The following is a 14,138-nucleotide window of genomic DNA, read 5'->3' on the forward strand; positions in this document are numbered from 1 at the left end:
TATCACATGCCTCACATACCCCACATCTACCACATGCCTCACACACACCACATACCTCCCATCTACCACACGCTTCACACACACACATGCCTCACGCCTACCACATGCCTCACACATACACGCCTCACGTTACCACATGCCTCACACACATGCCTCACGTCTATATGCCACACGCACACCACATGCCTCACGTTTACCACATGCCTCACACGTAACCACATGCCTCACACCACATGCCTCACGTCTACTACATGCCTCACGCCTACCACATGCCACACGCACACATGCCTCACGCCTACCACATGCCTCACACATGCCTCACGCCTACCACATGCCTCACACACACATGCTCACACACACACCACAAATACCTCACACCTACCGCATGCCTCACATGCACACATGCCTCACGCCTGCATGTCTCATGCACACCACACGTGCCTCATGTGCCGTACGTCTCACTCGTGCACACCACACACCACACGCTCAACCCACAGTCCATAAGTCGGACCACAATAGGGTGAGGGCAAGGGTCTTTTATTTCTGTGCCGGGTGTGGGTGGGAGTGGGATGGGTGGCACCCCCCTCTGGCCTGACACAGCTGCACCCCAAAGGAGTGACTGTACTTCACCCTGGGTCTGGCATCACCCCCTTCCCCAAGGGTTCCACCTGCCCTGGCCATGGACCGGGGCCGGTTGTCACAGGTGATGACACTGGAGTCATGTCTGTGCAGCTCTGGCAGAGGAGTCCCGGCCTCGAGGACACCAGCTGGAGGTGTCCCTGTGGGATGAGGTCTGGGACACGCACAGTGACAGCCACGGTGTGGGCAAGACCCATGAGGACAGCTCTGGGCTGGTCGGAAGGCTGAGCACGGCCCCAGCGTAACTGGGGACATGGTGTGGGGTCCCTGCATGGTCACACTGGGCCAAGGGCTGTGGATAAATCTGCCCTGAGGCCTGCGGTTCCTCATGATAAGTGCCCCCTGCTGGAAACCACCTGGTATTCGCCAGCGATTTAATGAACTGCAGACCACAGAATGCCAGGGCCTTCATGTGGCCTGATCTGCTTGACCCACCTCATCCTACCTTTCTCCAGGTGACCCAAGCTCAATGACACCCCTTCCCAGGAATCAGCACCTGGCCCAGCCCCTTCTGGGGAGGGGAGGGCTTGACAAGGTAAAAGGTGGGAGCCCAAGACGCCCTTGGGCATAGGGGCAAGGCGGGCCCTCTGGGCATTAGGGGACGCCCACGCCAGGGGTCTCAAAGCTGTGAGGACCCCAGGCAAGCAGTGAGGATGGCCACTTCCACCTCCTGCTTTATGCCCACCTAGGTGCCCCCGTCACCACACTCAGGGCCACTGGCTGCAGCCACAGGCTCCCCAGAGGTGGAGGCAGGAAGGAGAGCAGGGCTGGGGCTTGAATGCCGCGGCTTCCGCATAAACGGGAACACCCTGTGGAGGAGAGCGGACCTGAGCACAGGGCAGTTGTGTGGGTCCCGCCTGCCTCACTGCCCGGGGCACAGGGCGCGGCCCAGCTCACCGTCTCTTGGCCTCTGGGGGAATCACAGCTTCTGCCAGCAGGTCTTTGTATGCGGAGGACTTCAGGAACCTTGGGTAGGAGTCCTGCAAGAGATGGCGTTCAGCCAGCTTCCGCTGGTGGTCTAGCCTGGCACTGCGGGGGCCCCTGCCAGCCCCAGAGCCCCCCGAGTGGACAGTGCTGGAGGCAACCATCCCAGACCTGCCCCGACCATGTCAGACAGACTCAGAGAGACCTGGGCTCCTACCCAGTGGGGCCATTAACCCTCAAAAGGTGGGCAGGGGCCCAGTGCCCACACTCGGAGGAGTGAGCCATGGGACCTCCAGTGGGAAATTCCAAGTAGTACCTCCCCTGGTTCTTGGTGTACCCCAAGAGTGAGGGTGAGGACATGGAGCAAAATAAAACGCAAGGTCGAGAAAAACTGTACGGTATGCAATAAAGGAGAGAAATCTATGAACCTGTTTACATTTTTAAAAGAAAAATATAAATTTTAAACAGTTAATTTTAGTGGGAAGACATAACTAGATTTATTTGAAATGTACCTTGTTGGGCGCCTAGGTGGCTCAGTTGGTTAAGCGACTGCCTTCGGCTCAGGTCATGATCCTGGAGTCCCGGGATCGAGTCCCGCATCGGGCTCCCTGCTCAGCAGGGAGTCTGCTTCTCCCTCTGACCCTCCACCCTCTCATGCTCTCTATCATTCTCTCTCTCTCAATTAAAAAAAAAAAAAATCTTGAAATGTACCTTGTTTGTAGACTGAATTTTGAACCTGTGTAGATACTTTACATAATTACAAAACAAAACAAGGAATAATCAATTCCTATACATCGAAGGTAAAGGGGAATGAGTAAGCTGGGCATCCAGAGGGTGACAGCACCCTGACCACACTCAACGGAGCTGTTCAAGGGGCGTCCCCAGGACCAGAAAAAAGTAAACCACTGTCGGTGAGTGCATCGTAAAGGGCAGTGCTGTGTCGTTCAGTTGGGACTCCTGAGTGAAATGGGAGGAAAAGCGAGTGAGCCATTATGTTAGCCTTGCTGCAAACCACAATTTTCAGCGGGTTAGCGAGGAAAGAGATGAAAGTCAGAGAGCTGAAGGAAACTGTGTAATCCTGCATCTGAATTAGCCGTGTCAGGATGAACTCCTGATATATTCTACGTAAAACACTTCTGTTTCCTAATTCTCTTCACTGAAAGGCCTGCAAACAAGCCAGGTGACAACGAACTCGTCCGGCGCGCAGGTCCCTATTTCCAAAGAGCCTAGAAGGGCCAGGGCTGCCTGCGGGAACGGTGCAGGAGGAGCCTGGCACAAGCTGCGGCAGATGTCAGAACACATCAAATGCCTCAGGAGCCAACGCGGGGACGGCGGGGGGGGCCCTCTGCACAGCAAGGAAGAGTAAGAACCACGTGAACGAAACCCGCCATCTACTGAGAGCATGGATTTACTGTGGTATTAAAAACATCTCCAACTCACTGACCATCCTTGGCAGACACGGTGGGTCCAAGTCATTATTCTGAAAAGTGGAAAATAAGGAATGAGGCATTGACTGTGCCCTCCCTGGGGGACCGCGCAACAAAGAGCAGGCGAGGGGAGATGCCTCCGAGTATGTGCCAGCTCGTCAACAGAGGCAGGGACGGGCCGGCTCTGCACCCGAACGGAATCAGGGGTCTGGCCGGCAACTGCCAGGGGCTGCTCGCAGCACAAAATGGGAGACAGCTGGGCCCCACGTACCTCCTGACGGGAGGACACACCGAACACCATCTCTGAGGAAAAATACTGTCCACGAAACCAAACACACACACAATAAAACTGAAGATGAATCTGATCAAGTCTGAAACATCACTACCAACATCCAGAAACACAGGCGACAGAAAAACACTCCAAAGACACCGCAAGGGCACCGTTAGTATGGGCCAGACTGTGAGCAACTACAGGACAAAGGACCTCCAACTCCCTTCAAAACAAAAACCATACTTCATTTTTTTTTTTAAGATTTTATTTCTTCATTTGGCACAGAGAGACACAGCGAGAGAGGGAACACAAGCAGAGGGAGTGGGAGAGGGAGAAGCAGGCTTCCCGCCAAGCAGGGAGCCCGACGCGGGGCTGGATCCTAGGACCCTGGGATCATGACCCGAGCCGAAGGCAGACGCTTAACGACTGAGCCACCCAGGCGCCCCCAAAAACTGTACTTTAAAAAGAGATTCAAGAGGAGCGCCTGGCTGGCTCAGTCAGAAGGGTGTGCAACTCTTGATCTCAACGGTCGGGAGTTCGAGCCACATGTTGGGTGTAGAGATTAAATAAACGTAAAAAAGAGGTTTGGGGCGCCTAGGTGGCTCAGTGGGTTAAGCATCCGACTCCATCTCAGCTCAGGTCTTTTTTTTTTTTTTTTTTTTTTTAAGATTTTATTTATTTATATGACAGAGAGAGACACAGCGAGAGAGGGAACACAAGCAGGGGGAGTGGGAGAGGGAGAAGCAGGCTTCCCGCGGAGCAGGGAGCCCGATGCGGGGCTCGATCCCAGGACCCTGGGACCATGACCCGAGCCGAAGGCAGGCGCTTAACGACTGAGCCACCCAGGCGCCCCTCAGCTCAGGTCTTGATCTCAGGGTCATGAGTTCAAGCCCCATGTTGGCTCCACACTGGGTGTGGAGCCTACTTAAAAAAGAAAAAGAGGTTTAAAAAATTTATTAACAAATTCTAACATATGTACTTTGCTTTGGACCCAAATTCAAGCAAACTAAAAAGAAAATAGATATTTATAGGCTGCGGCATTCAGAGAAGACCCCAGAAATGTCTATACCCTACCCTATGGACCTGTGGTCGTGTCTTACAAGGCAAAGGGACTGAGGTGGGGAGATGCCCTGGACTGGACAGGTGGACCCAGTGTCACCACGGGGCCTAAAAGCCAAAGAGGAGCCTGTGGAAGGACCGGAGCGACAGGCTGGAGATGCTCCACTGCGGGCTATGAGGACGCAGGAGGGGCCGCTTGCCAAGGAAGGCACTCTCTCCAGAAACTGGGAAAGGCAGGAAACGTGATCCCTACCCCACCCCGGAGCCTCCAGAAGGAGCCAGCGCTGCCCACACCTGACCTCCGCCCCAGGAGACCTGGGTGGGACTTCTGACCTACACACGGTGACGGAATAAAAAGTCGCCGTCTTACGGCTCTGGGTTTGTGGTGATTTGTTACAGCAGCAACAAGAGACTAGGCACAGAGCCCAAGTGGGGAAGTTTGGACCCTGACCAGCTCTTTGAGGACACCGAATAAATATGCCATGTTCAGTGTGTGATGCTGGCATCTGGGGTCACACTGGAAAGGGAAGGAGGGGGTCCACATCCTTTAGAGGATCCTGAATACACAGTGAGAAGTCTGAAAATGGCTTGAAAGTCACGGGGTCGGGGCAGTGGGCAGGGGTGGATGAGAGGTCAGGACCAGCCCTGAGCTGACTGTTTTTGAAGTCAGGCAGTAGGAACATGAGGATCCATCATTTTACTATACTCCTGTTTACATCTGGAATTTTCCATTAACTTTTTTCTTTAAGATCCTATTTATTTATTTGACGGAGAGAAAGAACGCGAGAGCAGGTACACAAGCAGGGGGAGCAGGAGAGGGAGAAACAGGGTCCCCGCAGAGCAGGGAGCCCGATGCGGGGCTTGATCCCAGGACCCTGGGATCATGACCCGAGCCGAAGGCAGACGCTTAACAACTCAGCCACCCAGGCGCCCCCATGTTAAAATACTTTTTAAAATCACAACTGGACCTCTCCTTAAGCAAGAGGCTGGGGCAAGCCCTCCGCCCCTCTGAGCCTCAGTTTACTCCTCTGTAAGGTAGCGCCTAAGCCGCAGGTGTGAACTGGAGAGCAGTGGGGAGGGGCTGGCCCCCACGGGGCAGGGTACTGCCACACTCTCTGGGCCCGCACGCCCACCTTCTTCATCAGCATGTAGATGTGCAGCTGGGCATCATCCAGCACGTAGCGGTGGGGCTGCTGCAGTCCCTCCAGGGTCCGCTCCATCGTCCGGCTGTCGATGTTGACCCAGCGGGCAGCACCAGGGGCCAGAAACTGCCTGTGTCGGCGGGAGGGGGAGAGGACACAGGCCCAGTGGGTGTGGGCTCCACACGCCCGCCCGCCACCGGCCGGTCCCCAACCCTCGGCACTCACTGGTACACGGCGTCCACCATAGCGTGGACCTGGGCCTGCCCTCCGTGGCGCAGCTCCTCACAGGCCTCCCAGAAGCTGAGGTTCTCAGCTGGAGGTCCACACGCCAGGTGAGGCCCACCCGAGCCGTGGCCAGGGCTGGCAGAAACCCGGAGGGTCCTCGGCAGCAGTGCCCTCCCAGGGCCCTCGAGCAGGGCAGAGGGCTTCTCACCACTGAACTCGGTCCTCAGGAAATCCATGAAATGGGCCCGTCCCAAAGGGTCTTCCAAGAGCTCCTGGAAGCTGAAACCCCATCGCTCCACGCGGAGCTTCGTGGGCACAGCCACGCTGAGGGGACACGGAGGGGCTGGTCAGGAGCACAAGGAATGGGCCGGTGGGACGGAAGGGTGGGGAGCAGTGCCCCTTGCCCACCCTGGGCTCACCTGGGTGCATTCATGGTCCAGTAGGTGTCATCATCTGTGACCCAGGGGTTGCTGGGCAGGCACCCTGACATGATGGGGTCGTGTGGCCCATGCTGGCTGCTGAACTTCAGGTACCTAGGGGGTGGGGGGAGGTGCCAGGGGCCAGTGCAGGGAGAGGCTGTGGGGACAAGGGCACTTGGGGAAGGGTCTGCACTCTGGGGCCCCCAGCCCACTCACGCCTCGAGGCAGATGGAGGACTTCACCCGGGCCCTGGTCAGGGCCTTCCTGCAGCGCTCCATCTAGGACGCGAGGCCTATGAGGTGGGGCCTGGGCTGGGGGTCAGCCAGCCCAGGCCCCTCCCTGCCACCCACCCCTAGGACCTACCTCCCGCTTGTAGAACTCCGTATTCTTGGTCTGAAAGGGGCCAAATGGGCTGCAATTAGAAGGCAGGCCCTGTGGGGACTGACCACCCACCCTGGGCTCATGAGTCCATCCTTCGGCTGGTGGAAAATGGCTCAGGACCCCGCCTTGCCCCTTGAAGCCCCCTCCTCTAATGGAAGCGTCTGGCTTTCCAAAAAGCATCTGGAGGCCTCTAGTCCAGAGGTTTCCAGAATGTTCCGTGGAGCCCACACACTGTCAAAGTTACCTTACAGTTCCCCAATTGTCCCTATTTCACATTTTCGGATGTATTTAGGTCATTTTTTAAAAAAACTAGCAGATAGGGCGCCTGGGTGGCTCAGTTGGTTAAGTGATTGCCTTCTGCTCAGGTCATGATTCCAGAGTCACGGGATCGAGTCCCACATTGGGCTCCCTGCCCGGCAGGGAGTCTACTTCTCCCTCTGACCCTCCCTCCTCTCGTGCTCTCTCTCACTCTTTCTCTCAAATAAATAAAATCTAAAAAAAAAAAAAAAAACCCAGCAGACACATGAGAGATACGGCCACAGGATCACCATGGGTGACTTAGTCTTGCTAACTTGTGCTCAAGGTTATCCCATCCTGTTCAGAGCTCAGAGCGTGCCTGCCACATCCTCAGGGCCAGGTGACAGGCTGACCCTTCCCAACACCCACAAATTGCTCAGGATGCCTGGGATCTCCAATGTTAGTCTTGGCTCTCTTTGGCCGACCTTATAATGAGGAAATTACAAACCTATGATCATGAACTACACCTTAAAAGTCAGGAAGAAGTTTTATCTGGAAGGCACTAAATATTGTATATTTTGGGTTTTGTGGGATTGGAACACAGGGCTCAGCTGCTACCAGGTCTGGACATGTCCGTCCAGCGGCCACCAGAGGCCTTGGAGGGAGGCGGCTGGCTCAGCCCAGGCCTCTCAGGCCCATGGCTCTGCTGGGCACATCTCCAACTGCCCTGGACCCTGGGGCTGTCCCAGCCTGGGCAAGAACTCCCACCCTTCCCAGAGCCCCATCACACTTACTTGTACCCAGTGTAGCAGGTTGGGGAGGCAAGAAGTGAGAGTTAGCAGAGGCCTGGGAGTGGGGGTGTAGGCAGGGGTGAGTAATGCCAGGAGCAGAGCAGGGCCTCTTGGTGTCAGGGTCAAGTGCCATTTGGATGGATGGATGGATGGACGGACGGACGGATGGGCAGCCCCCACGTTGGGGTGGGGAGACATGTATGCAGGGGTGGCGGGGAGTGGCCTGGGGGCATGTGTGCAGGGCCCTCACCATCTGCACTCGCCCAGCCGTGCAGGAACTGCGCTCTGGACCCTGCTCCAGGACGCTGGGGACACCTGGCTGCAGACGGAAGGCCGAGATGAGGTGGGGGTACGGCCCAGGTGGGCTGCTGAGACCCAACCCAGCCTTGTGTTCCTGCCCCCCACCCGCCTCCATAAACTGAAGCTCTGCACCCACACGTCATCCTGTAACATTGAGACTGACATTTGGAGGAACTGCAGAGGCTGATCCTCCTCTCTACCTGTCCCACACCTGCGGGGACCTCCCCTTAGGCGAGCTCACCTCCCTGCTGGGCTCCTGACTGCTCACACCACAACCCTCACCATCCTTCTTTTTTTTTTTTTTAAAGCAGGCTGTGTGCCCAGTGGGGCTCAAACTCACAGCCCCAAGACCGAGAGTTAACTCCACTAACTGCGCCGACCAGGCACCCCTCTCACCACCCGTCTTGAAACGGTCACTTGCCACGCATCTTGCTGCCCTGACCTCAAATACACATGCTGGTCTGGCCTCTTCCTCACCGCGGCCCAGGGCGCAGCCCTTATGCCCGCTGCCCCGGAAGCTCCAGCTGCCATTCCCAGAGTCCCCTCCACTTGGACCCTCGCCCTGCATGGCCCTGCCCTCAGCCCACATACACACCCTTGGGGCCACGTCCACCCCACCTTCCTCCCCCCACCCACCCACCTGGCCCTCAGGCGCAAGATGAGCCATTATTTTCCCAGAGACAGCCACCACCCCCCCACACACACACACCCCGGGTGAGGTGCTGGACCTGTGGGTGACTCGCTCTGTTTTTTTTCACGGATTTTTCCCACAGGAACCCCCACTCATGGTAGATCTGACGGCTCCACAGCCCCACACAGCCGGGGGACTGCAAACCACCTGCCCAGACCATGGCTCTGGGTAAGGCCTAACTCCAGGCCAGTGCCCCCAGAAGTTCTTGGCCTGTGACCCCAGTCCCTTGATGCTGTGGATAAGCCTGGCTCCACTTTGCCTCCTCCCTTAGACCTCAAAGAAACTGGTTTGTTGTGCTGTGTGGATTGGCCCTGCGATCTCTGGGTTCTGATGGGTCCCAGAACGAGAACTTCCTGCTGGGACCCCGAAAGCCCCATCCTTACCACAGGCTCAAAATGTAGGTCCAGAGACAGCATCTGAGGGAGGCACACAGACTCCCAGCAAGACCCCACTGCTGAACAAGAAACCACACCCCCCTCTCCCCACACACAGGGGAGCTTACCGGGGGCCTGTTCACCAGCCAGTACGTCTGCTCCTGACATGCAATGACCAGCCTGTCCCCCTTCCTGCGCTGCTTAGCTGCCCTGGGAGGGGGGGGTGGAGTTGGGGGAGACATGGCACCCACCGTAGCACCTCCCCACCCCCTTCCCACCCTCAGGCCAGAGCCTGGTGGGGAGCCAAGCCTGGGCAATGGTATCTCTGGCCCCACAGTGCCCGGTGTGGTACTCCTGGGCCTCCCGGGCAGTGCCCACTCCGAGTGAGCAGGGCAAGATCTTACCGTAGTTGCTCTCGGGCCTGCATCACCACCAGGTCCCACGTGTGGTTGATCTTCCTGTGTAGCTGGTCATAGTGTTCCTGGGGGATGTCGAGGTCTCCACTGGGTAACCCCTCCTGTGTCCAGCTTGGGGGTGCAGACCAACCACCTCCCCACTGAGACACATAGGGATGACGTGTTTGTGTGTCTGCACTCTCCTGGGGCCTAGGCTGTGTGCTCCAGGGCAAACTGTGAGGCCCCAGAGCCAAGAGGCCAAGAGCGGGGCTTGGGTTCCTCTGGCTGGACTCAGCCGAGGGGCGGGGGGGGTCCCACCTTCTCGTGGCCGACCAGGGCCCCCTGCTTTCGGATGTTCTTCTTCGTCAGGTAGATGGCTGGAAGGACAGGGGGCCAGGCTGCAGAGGAAAAATCTCTGCCCCTCGACCCTTGTGGCATCACTCGGGTGGGAGGGCAACAGTGCTAGGAACTTGTCCCGGGTTAGAGCCCACTCCTCCTCACTCACCATAGTCCAGCTCAGCAGCTGGCCACAGGGTGCTCGTCCAGAAATAGGGCGTCTGGTATGGTGCAGGGACAGGGTGTCCGGGACCTCCTGGGCCTTCCCCACCCCAGGAGTTGTCCACCTTCCCAGATCCCTTGGGAAGGGGGTGGGCTGGCCAGGCGGTGCCTCAGAACCTGCCTGTCTGCCCACAGCCTGGAGATTCACAGACCACTGGCCATTTTCCCCACCTGGAACTGAGTTCTGCTCACCCCTTGGGGCCCAGGGCAGGCACTGCCTCCTTGACTGGGCTCCCTGAGTCCCTACTGCCTGGTGGGGTGGGGTGGGGCCTGCCCAAGTCATGCATGTACTCAGTCTGTGCTGAGGACTGTGGGTGAGGACTGAGAGCAAACCCTGCCTGGGTCCCTGTTGTAGCCACGAGGCCAGGCAGGGGAGCTCCACCGTGATTAGGGATACACAGTGAGATGCCAGGATCTTGTCCTCAGGTACCACACAGACTTATTCATGAGCGGGGGCTTAAGGACTCTCAGGGAAACCATCAGAATCCTCCACAAGTACTATACCCTTCATGGGGGCCCTGTTGTGGCCTCAGAGAAACTAAAGGTCTCTCCCCTTAATCGGGTCTTTCTACCACAGGACACTCATAGTCCAGGCCTTTCGGGGAGGGGCAGCAGACCCAGGCCTGTGATGACATTACCACTTCCTACTCCAAACTCAGTCTCCCCCCTTCCACAAGTCCCCTCTAGCGGGGCTGCTGGTTTGGGGTTCCCACCTGCTCCCAGTTGCACCTGACCTGGAATCTGTAGGGTGTGTCGTCTGGCCGGAGCACAAGGCTGCGGGGGCTGCGCAGAGAGTATAGGTAGCCGTGCTGCACTAGGAGGGTGCCCAGGTGCAGGGCCTCTGGGGGGAGGGGCAGGGTGGCGAGCGCTAAGCCTGGGAGAAGCAATTTGGGAGCTCTCCCTCCCCAGGGCACTTGGCTCAACCTTAACACCTGTGAGCCCTGAGCAGGCCCAGCCTTGGCCATCAGCACAGCGACCCCCGGGGCAGGGGGCAGGATAACCCCCTTACCCTCCTCTGAGATGCAGTACTTCTGGACCAACCAGTCCACGACGTCGCTGCCTGCACACCAGAGACTGGCATGGGGCAGGGGTAGGCGAGGCAGGGCCGCCACCAACCCCGGACCCGGCGGCGCCTCACCAGCCACGGTGTGGGGAATGACGGTGATGCGCAGGCGCTGGTTCCGCATCTCCACGCCCTGGTCGGGGTCCTGCATGCTCACGACCACCCGCTCCATCTGAGCGAAAGGGGGCCTTGAGGGGCTGTTCCGGCCGGCCTCCCCCCACCCCCACATCCTGATTCCCCGCAACGGGCCGGGATGCCCGGGATCGGTGAGCTCAGAGAAGATTAGCGCGCATGATGGTGGGATTTGGGGCCGCGGCGGGCAGCGGAGGAGCGGGGGAGGGGGAGGGGCGGAGGCGAGGGCCGCTCCCCTCCCCCCCCAGCCCCGGCCTCCGCCGCCTCGCCCCGCCTCACACAGTGCCATCGCCCCCAGACCCGCGTCCACACTCGTGCGCACCCGCACCCACCCCTCTCCTGCCGCTCCCGGCCTCGCATGCCTGGAAATCCGGGGGCGGGGGATGGCGGGACCCCCACCCAGCACCCACCTTGCTGAGATGCGGCATCTGCACACCCGGGCGTCCGCCGGCCATGGCGGCGGTGAGGCCAGATGGCGCGTGGGTGTGGAGCCGCCCCCGGCCCGCACGCCCCGCCCCCGGCCCGCACGCCCCGCCCAGCTCGCCCCGCTAGCTCGGCTCCGCAGCCTCGCCGGCCCCCGGCCGTGTGAGCCTCAGCGCCCGCACGGTGTGGGGTCTAGAGTCTGGAGGAGTCTCCCCCCGCGTCAGGAGAAACTGAGGCCCGTGGGAGGGGCCCCGCCCCCGGCTGGTGTGGGGGACTGTGAGGGAATCGCAGCTCAGCTGGGACAGGACGGGGGGCTCAGGGAGAGGAGGGTCTCTAGGAGAGGCTCCTTGTGGGGGAGGTGGGGTGGGGAGGGGAACACCGGTAGCACCTGCCTCGCACAGCCAGCCCCTGTGTGGCCTCCTCGGGATCAGGCCACACTCGTGGTGGAGGGGGCTGTGCAGTCAGGGCGCGGGTTTGTGTGCCGCAGGAGTGTGTTTGTTATTGGGACGCCGGACGTCACACCGTGTCAGCGCCTGCAGGCTGGTGTGACACTGGAGGGCTGTGCAGGTCCATCGAGGCCTGGGGGGATGGCAGAAAGCTCACTTCCCCCAGCTGCACGGACACCTGGGCAGGACCAGTTGGGGAACAGGCAGAGACTCCACAGATGCAGGACATCTGAGACTGTGGGAGAGGAGCTTTATGGAGAGAGAGGCTCTGAGCGCCCACCCCCCAGCCCCCACCTCCAGGCACACTCATGGTGCACCTGCATCCTCTAGGCTCGGGGCCCTGTCCTGGCCCTTTCTCTCCCTGCTCCAGCAGCTTGGCCACTACCACCCCACAGCCCTGTTGCTGGACATTTTTTTTTTTTAAGATTTTATTTATTTGAGAGAGAGCGAGAGAGAGCATGAGCTGGGGCGGAGGACAGAGAGAAGCAGACTCCCCACTGAGAGGGGGCCCAAACACATGGGACTTGATCCCAGGACCCCGAGATCACGACCTGAGTCGAAGGCAGACGCTTCACCAACTGAGCCACCCAGGCGCCCCCATTTTTAAGAAGTTCAAATAGGTCTATTTCTGCTTTTTTGGAAATAGAGTTCCTCTCCTCCCTCTGGGGGTGCTGGGGACACGGCAGGATAGATGGGGGTGGCCCTTGGCTTACAGCCTTAGACTGATCCATTTCTACTGCTGACAAGGCCAGGTCCAGGATGAGCTGGGGCAGGGGGACCGGATTGGGGGCTACCTCTATCAGGGTACCATCCTTCCTTAGATCCCAGTGAATTCCCAACCATCCCCACCCACACAGGTGGGGTCAGGCTGGTCCCAGGCCTGACGGTCCTTTCTGGATGGGTGGGTATCTATAGAAGCTGAGGGCCACCAGAGGCCATAGCTGTCCCCAGCCTCAACAAGTGGCTTCTGGACCAACTACCCCCCATCCCCACCCCCGGGGAAAGGGCAGCAGAAATGAGGGAATCCTGCCTTGGAAAGATTGTGGACAGGTGGAACTCCAAGGGGGATGGACACCAAGCCCATGTGTCCCCTAGCACCCATGGCCCTCCTCTGCAGAAGTTTTGGGGGTACAGGTGGGGGAATCATAACACGGTCCCCTGACTGGGCTCTGGTGGGGGTAGGGAGGCTTTGTCCACGCAAGATACTCAGGGGCAAAGGAGCCAAGAGTGGACAGGGATCTGTTTGTGAAGCCAGGGTGGCAGGGGGACCCTCTCCCTCTTGTTTTATGCAAAAGGTAGTATGATGCCTAGGTGTCCTTAGAAATGGGGGGGGCAGAAGGAGTATACAGAAGAAAGGGGGACTTGGTCTGGTATTCTACCTCCTCCACTCAGACCCTTGATCCGGCGGTCCCCAGCCTGACACACAGCTCACCCCTGTTCCCTGCACTGGCTGCCCCCATCTGCCCACCCCAAGGTTTGTTTAGGCATCAAGACCAGAAGCCCCTTTTGTGCCCCTCTCTCAGCCCTCCACCACCAGGATTCTGCTTTGGATCAGTGTCCTTTCCTCCTCAAGGACAGGGTGCTTCATTATGGTCTGGGTGTACACCGCCCAGAGACCTGCAGCACACTCACGCAGCCCAGTCCATAAACATTAGACTAATGGCTGTGCGACAGACTCCATGTTGCATCTCACTAGGAGGGTGGGACCCTTGTCTCTGGGTGATGTGGACACAGGTCTCTCTGTGCTAACGCCTCCGGGATGTGGAGCCACAAGGCTGCGCAGACACTCACCCCCATCCGCATCCCGCAGCTCCCAAGGCTGGGCAGACTCCAGGAGTCCCCACTGTCCAGACAGAAGATCCGGTGGGGGTGGGGAAGGGAGGGGAACCTGTCGAGCCCCAAGTGCGGCCTGTACCGCCTGCAGGTAATGAGAGCCTAGGGGCCTGGGGGAGGCGGGGAGCACCTGCTCCACTGGGCGCCCCCAGCCCCACCCGCCCCTCCCAGAGGGCTTCCCCGGAGAATCCCCCAGACTCTCACGGGCGCCGTGGGGGAGGGGCCGCTCTGATGGACAGAGCGGGGTGTAGCCTGGGCCGGCGGCTGGGACCGTCACCGCGGTGGCTGTGCGGGCTTCTGGGGCGCCCGCGGCGGGGACGACCAGGTGCCGGCGCCGTGCGGGCGACACGCGCGTCTCTGCGGGGCTGCGCGGGGTCCGCGGAGCGGCTGGGGGCGCGCGGCGCGGGC

General features: G+C 59.2%; 1 protein-coding gene across 1 annotated transcript; it reads right to left on the reverse strand.

Annotated features, from left to right (window-relative positions):
* Positions 1–530: 530 nt before the first annotated feature.
* Positions 531–11,447, reverse strand: RGS11 (regulator of G protein signaling 11). The gene is made up of 17 exons (XM_021698174.1): positions 11,439–11,447; positions 10,972–11,068; positions 10,843–10,893; positions 10,568–10,674; positions 9,781–9,832; positions 9,594–9,652; positions 9,285–9,361; positions 9,009–9,090; positions 7,766–7,834; positions 6,470–6,493; positions 6,323–6,384; positions 6,107–6,220; positions 5,896–6,011; positions 5,688–5,775; positions 5,454–5,592; positions 1,537–1,619; positions 531–1,448 (listed from the first exon to the last, which is right to left on the reverse strand). Exons 2-17 carry the CDS (start codon positions 11,066–11,068, stop codon positions 1,325–1,327), a joined length of 1,344 nt encoding a protein of 447 aa, XP_021553849.1. The 5' UTR covers positions 11,439–11,447; the 3' UTR covers positions 531–1,324.
* Positions 11,448–14,138: the final 2,691 nt, after the last annotated feature.

This window comes from Neomonachus schauinslandi, chromosome 5 (genome assembly GCF_002201575.2).
Source record: "Neomonachus schauinslandi chromosome 5, ASM220157v2, whole genome shotgun sequence".
Classification (NCBI taxonomy): Eukaryota; Metazoa; Chordata; class Mammalia; order Carnivora; family Phocidae; genus Neomonachus; species Neomonachus schauinslandi.

Excerpts from the sequence above, each read along its gene's own strand:
- RGS11 (XM_021698174.1), bottom strand. The coding sequence starts at position 11,068 with ATGGAGCGGGTGGTCGTGAGCATGCAGGACCCCGACCAGGGCGTGGAG. Across the intron at positions 9,091-9,284 it reads CAGGCCCGAGAGCAACTACG|GGCAGCTAAGCAGCGCAGGA; the intron begins GTAAGATCTTGC and ends CCCCCCTCCCAG. Across the intron at positions 5,776-5,895 it reads CCTGAGGACCGAGTTCAGTG|CTGAGAACCTCAGCTTCTGG; the intron begins GTGAGAAGCCCT and ends GTGGACCTCCAG.